Consider the following 6,590-nt stretch of genomic DNA (forward strand, 5'->3'; position numbering starts at 1 on the left):
GGAGAGATTGAGTAGATTAGGATTATTTTCATTGGAAAGCAGGAGGTTGAGAGGAGACCTGATTTGATGCCTACAAAATCATGAGAGGTGTGGACAGGGTGGATAGCAAGAAACTTTTTCCCAGAGTGGAGGACTCAATTACTAAGGGTCATAAGTTCAAAGTGAGAGGGGAAAAGTTTAGGGGAGATATACGAGGAAAGTTCTTCACCCAGAGGGTGGTGGGTGCCTGGAATGCATTGCCAGAGGAGGTGGTAGGTGTGGAAACGATAGCGTCATTTAAGATGTATCTAGACAGATACATGAATGGGCAGGGAGCAGAGGGATACAGATCCTTAGGAAATAGGCGGCAGGTTTAGATAGAGGATCTGGATTGGCACAGGCTTGGAGCGCCGAAGGGCCTGTTCCTGTGCTGTAATTTTCTTTGATCTCCACCACTTCCTCTCCATAAACGCACCGCCCTCTGTGTGAAACAGTTGCCCCTTAGGTCCTTTTTTAAATCTTCCCTTCTCACCCTAAACCTATGAAGAGTTATGGATCAGAATTTAATTCCGAGACTCCGAGATATTGGGACAGGCAGCCAAAAGCTTGGTCAAGGTGGTAGGCTTTGAGGAGTATCTTGAAGGAGGAGGGAGAGGTGAAAATGTTTTGGTGGTAATTCAGGACTTTAGGATCCACGCAGCCAGTGTTGGGTACGGGCCAGCTTTGCATCCGCTGTGATACCATCCATATGGGAGAAACGGGTTGGTGATGTAGGAGAGTGTCTGCCACATACAGAACTAATATTCTGGCACAAACTGTGAGTGGGTAGAAGGAAAATAATTCAGGGGAAAATTGGAAAGATTACACGTGATAATGGCAGCCTGGGAAAGAGGTAAAGATGGGGTGAAAGAGGGAAGGGGTTAATCTAATAGGAAGTCAATAAAATTAACGATTCTCTCCTGAAGATTGTATCATCGTGGCTTTAATTCGAGATCAGTCATTTTGTTATTCATTCTGCCTCTGGGCAGTATTTATAAACCACTGTCATTCCTATGTTTTCTTTCATAGTAATTCCCCAGGAAATTAAACCACATCTTTGTTATTTTTTTGACACTTGACGCATATATTAACCCAGCTTCTATCTGTCTTGAATTCATAGAACCTCAGAGTGTGGAAGCAGGCCATTCGATCCATCAAGTCTGCACTGACCCTCCAAACAGAATCCTACCCAGACCCTATTCCTGTAACCGTTTAGTTCCCATGGCTAATCCACCTAACCTATGCATTCCTGGACCATGCGGGCAAACTAGTGTGGCCAATCCATCTAACCTGCACATCTTTGGACTGTGGGAGGAAACCAGAGCACCCGGAGGAAACCCACGCAGACATTGGGAGAATGTGTAAACTCCACACAGGCAGTCGCTCGAGACTGGAATCAAACCCAGGCCCACAGTGCTGTGTGGCAGCAGTGCTAACCACTGAGCCACTGTACTTTCCTAAATTCAATCCTTAAATTTCTCTACCTCTATCCTGCTTTTAAGTTCCTCTCTCAAGTGACCTTCTTGTCCGGGCTTTTTATATATCATGCTCAATATCTTGTCTAGTTGTGTCAGTTTTTAAAATAATTTGTTCGTGGGATGTGATCTAGGCTAATGTTGGCTGGGCCGATATTTATTGCCTTTACAGGGCGTAGTGGTGAGCTGCCACTTTGAACCACTACAGTGTTTGGTATGTAGGTACCACCCACACTGCTATTGGGAAGGGAGTTCCAGGATTCTGGCACTGATTTTGTCTGATAACACTCTAGTGGAATACCGTGGAATGTTTTCTTACAACACACCGTACAAATCTAAGTCTTTGCTGCTGTAGCTATTAAAAGTGCCTTGCCTCACTCCCACTGAATCCTGCATATGGTTTAGGAATTGCTGAGCAAGAGATCCTAAAAGAAGAAGGAACCACGTTCTCTGAAGGCGTGCTGCTCTCCAGAGCAAATACAAAACCAAATTTATTCCAGCCTGCAATTATTGTTGAATGAATGACTGATGGGAATTATTATCTGTTCGTTACCCCATGGTCATTAATTCGAGGATTAATATCTGTATGTATTTGTCTAGCATAACCTTAACTCTAGCCAGTGTGTGTGGGAAGACTGTTTATCCATGTTGATGAACATTACTCAATATTTTAGTTCCTGCTTCTCTGGGGAGCCCCCCCAGCCCCCGCTTTGTATTCCAGATTGTGCTGATTCTTGTAGTTTTTAGTACTGTTTAAAGGATCAGCAAAATATGTTGAGGGGAAAGATATGAAAAGACCTAAGGGGCAACATTTTCATGCAGAGGGTGGTGTGTGCATGGAATGAGCTGCAAGAGGGAGTGGTGGAGGCTGCACAATTGCAGCATTTAAAAGGCATCTGGATGGGTATATGAATAGGAAGGGTTTAGCGTGATATGGGCCAAGTCCTGGCAAATGGGACTAGATTAGGTTAGGATATCTGGTTGGCATGGACAAGTTGGACCGAATGGTCTGCTTCCGTGCTGTACATCTCTTTGACTTTATGACTGAGACCCGACCTATGGTTACTAGTTTACCCAGGAGTTGTCTTGAAAAGTGAGGGGGAGGTGGACACAGCAGGCAAAATTTCCTCTTTGTTAGGAGAGCCAAGGAGGAAAGAATAAAACTTATGGAGGCAACTCTGAGCAATAGGCTGATATACTAAAGAGTTTGAGGGAAATCGGAAACAAGAGTTGGGTATAGAGAAAGGAAATGAGTGAAAGATAAGATGGGAACTTTGGAAGATATGAGTTATGGGAGCAATGGAATGAAGGAGTAAAAAGTGAAACAAAAGGGATGTAGTAATATTTTGTATTTGAATTTTCTTAGAATCACAGGACAATGTAGCGTGATTAGAGATCTGTGCTGTGCTGGCATTTTGATTGAGCTATGCAATTAATCTCACTTCCCCATTCTCCCTTTTGTCCAACAAGATTTTAAAATTATTTCTCCCCTGGTTCAGTCCAGCAACTGTTTGCTCCAAGGGACTTTCAAATACTTTGAGTTGATCTTTAAGCTATTGCTGCTGTGTTAGATTTGTCCCCACAATATAAATATTAAAGATTCCCATGGTTATTGCATAGCTTGGGTGCAAGCTTTCTTAGTTTTTTTAATCGATATAGCGGCTTTTAGGGATAAATGAAGCTAAGCTTGTTCTCCGAACGAAGAATCTTTGGAGATTTGATAGATGTCTTCAAGATTATGACATAGACAAAAGCTGTTCCTGAGGTGGTGGTACAAGGATTGGAGACATAGCATAAATGTATTGGCCAAAAGATGACGATGTGGGCATCTGGGACTGGGGCATAGAATAATTGTATTGGCCACAAGGTACATGGGCTGTGAGGAGGAAGAGCTTTTCATGGAATAAATGGTGATGAGTTGGACCTGCCAATTGAGGGGGATGGACACTCGAGGGAAATAATCTATGGAGTTATAGCACAGGCTGAATTACTCAACAGGGAGCCAGAATGCACTTGATGAGCCAAATGACTTCCTATACAATTCTGACTATGACTTCAAAAGGCAATCAGGATTAATATTTTCCAAAACACATTTTCAAACAGCCCATTCCAGATCATTATAACATCACTGTAATTAAAACAGGAAGTTTCTCATCTCAGATCTGGTTCTTTTGTCAATCGCCTTAACTCTGATGAAGGACCCTCCTGTCCCTGTAAATAGTGGAAATAAGGAGTAATTGTCACAACTCTTCATGATTTTGAACATCTGCAGGAAATTGAATCTTAACCTTCTCAACTGCAACTTCATAAATCATCCCATGTAACAAAACTGCCTCATTCTTAATTCCATTAAGCAAAGCTTTTCTGCACCCTCTGCAAATCCTTTATGTCCTTTTCTAATGTGTGGTGCCCAATTATAGTGTTATGGCTGAAGCCAGTGTTTTGCAGAGTTCACATATGCTTTTGTACTCTTTTAATGATGGTTTCCTGATAAGAGATTCTTAATGCCTTCCTAAATACTTCCTTAATTTGTTCTGTCACTTTCAAATATTTGTGTAACCCTGGTCCCTCCATTCCATCACCCCCTTTTTAAAATTGTACCATTTAGATTATATTTACTTTTTTCATTCTTTATACCAAAACAATTGCTTAGAAGCGAGTTCTGAGAAGGTTTGTAGCTCAGGTTGAGGTTCTGGGTGTAAGTTTGCTCACTGAACTGGAAGGTTCGTTTTCAGACATTTCGTCACCATACTAGGTAACATCATCAATGAGCCTCCGGATTAAGCACTGGTGTTAGTGACCCCTTTCTATTTATGTGTTTTGGTTACTTTACACTTTCCCTGACTAATGCACCTAACCTACATATCCCTGAACACTATGGGCAATTTAGCATGGCCAGTTCACCCAACCTGTACATCTTTGGACTGTGGGAGGAAACCGGAGCACCTGGAGGAAACCCATGCAGACACTGGGAGATTGTGCAAACTCCACACAGCTGGTCACCCGAGGCCGGAATCAAACCAGGGTCCCTGGTGCTGTGAGGCAGCAGTGCTAACTATTGAACCACTGTGCTGTATAACTCTGACTTTATGACTCCGTGAGAGTTGTCATGGTTACTACTACTCAGACTTGTTTAATGTTCCAGACTATATTAATTGAATTTGACTAACACCAGTTGCTGGTGATATTCGAACCATGTCACCACACCACTAGCCCAAACCTTTGGATTACGAATCCACATTAGCATGACATTGTCTTCCCAAATCTCTGGCATTCTTTACCTCTTCTAATATTCTGTCCACCTGGTTTCCGTCTCTGCTATTGCTTCTTGGTTTCTCTTCTCTCCTACCAATTTAAAAAAAAATCAGATCTAAATTTGATGAGCTAATCTTGTGAGAGCCCCTGGATGTCTGGGCCTTCAGAGCACATAGCATCCTCGGCACAGTGCTGAAATTTACTCTCGGTGTTTACACCACCAGCAATATGTGTTTGTATAGCTTCTTTAGCATTGGACAGAAGTGGAAGCTCAGCCAAAGAAACAAATACTATCCTAGATGACTAAATGCTAGGATTTAGAGGAGATAAGAATAGTAAAGGCTGAGTGATATTGAGGAAAATTCCAGAGGAGTGAAGGAATGTCACGACCAATGGGAGGGTTGAGGCCTAGAAGCTGAGTCAGAGTATCAGAAGTTTGGCGTGTATGTGAGCTCATGAGGGTCAAGGATATGAAAGAAGTTAGGAGAATTTGAGCATTTTAAATTGATAGGTTTAAAGGACCTGGAGTCACCATTGTGTACAGCAGGTGGCCTTTGCGATCAGGATGGTGTGAGGTTGGGCCTTCCGTTTGGGATCAAAGAAGGTCTTGAAGATTGCAGGCGCACTGGTCTGGCCCTCAAATGGTAGCCAATGAAGGAGAATGGAATTGGAGGCAATAACGCCAAGTATGTAGAGAGCAAACGTCATTGAAAAGTTCTTATATTGATTTGGACCAGTTTACAAATATAAAGGATGATTGGCTCAAGTTTTGATTAAAGGAAAATGTATTTGTGTTAGCTCAGGCACTTGTCTGTACAATATCAGTAGCAATTTCAATCTACATGTAGTGCAGGATGTCCCTGCTCTTTCACAAGGCTTGATGTCAGAAGCCTGCAGCCAAATATACTGGTCTTTGAAATTGCCCATATCTAGAAGGGAAGCTCCATCTGTGATTAACTACAAGGAATTGGATCAGGTAGGCATGTGACTCCCTACACTGAATGTTGACTATTTCCTATGTGGGGGTGCAGTGTCACGGTGTAATGTGGGGGTGGTTGAAGAGTTTGGTGTATTTTGGTCCATAATTAAACTCAGGATTGGAAGGGCAGCTGTTGAGGATAATAAGTATTATGTACTGGGACATTGAGAGTTTTGGAGTTAATAAACAACATTGTGGGTAGTGCAGGACACTCCATTTTCGCCAGTAGAGCAATACCCTTTATTGTATTCTCAACACTCAATGTCCACATTAGTACCTGAAGCATGAGGGAAGTGGGTGACAGTGAGTTTGTATCTCCTCATTAGTAAGTGCATTCAAAGAGGGGGGAGAAATGATTTCAACATAAAATAATGTTCCAGGTGTGGTTAGCTGTATTTTAGCTGGTGTTTGTTGATGTAGCAGTGTATGTGTGGAGATTAACCAAAATGGAGAGATTCACATATGGATAAAAATGACTACCTAGCTATTAATAGATTTGTGATTGTGAATGAGGCAGTTAATGAATGGATATAGACTAATCTGCTTTGTGTAAGAGTGCTGATGCAGAGTAACATTCTTTATAATGAGGAAATCATGTTTTAGATGATAACACATGGATTTATTTCAACACTGAAATAACTGTACAGAGGACAGTATCACTCTTTATTTACATGTGCACAGTATGTGACCTCTGACCAGCTGGCTCAGAGCCGGTCCATAGAGTGAGGAGGCTTTCTGAATCTCCTGTTCATATCTTTCAACCAAGGCTCCTGATTGTGGTTGTTAACTTGTGCCAATCAGATATTGCAAACTCAATGAGACCCACCTTGCCCTTGTTCCAATCACTACCAATCCATGCTGTC

General features: G+C 42.2%; 1 protein-coding gene across 1 annotated transcript in view; it reads left to right on the forward strand.

Annotated features, from left to right (window-relative positions):
• The window catches only part of LOC122559944 (engulfment and cell motility protein 2-like), a 110,523-nt gene that overhangs the window by 7,963 nt on the left and 95,970 nt on the right, over window positions 1-6,590 (forward strand). The window contains exon 3 of the mRNA XM_043710054.1: window positions 5,547-5,724. Coding sequence (XP_043565989.1) covers window positions 5,547-5,724 — 178 coding nt within the window. The remainder of the gene's footprint in view (window positions 1-5,546; window positions 5,725-6,590) is intronic.

The sequence above is a fragment of the Chiloscyllium plagiosum genome, chromosome 20 (genome assembly GCF_004010195.1).
Source record: "Chiloscyllium plagiosum isolate BGI_BamShark_2017 chromosome 20, ASM401019v2, whole genome shotgun sequence".
NCBI lineage: Eukaryota > Metazoa > Chordata > Chondrichthyes > Orectolobiformes > Hemiscylliidae > Chiloscyllium > Chiloscyllium plagiosum.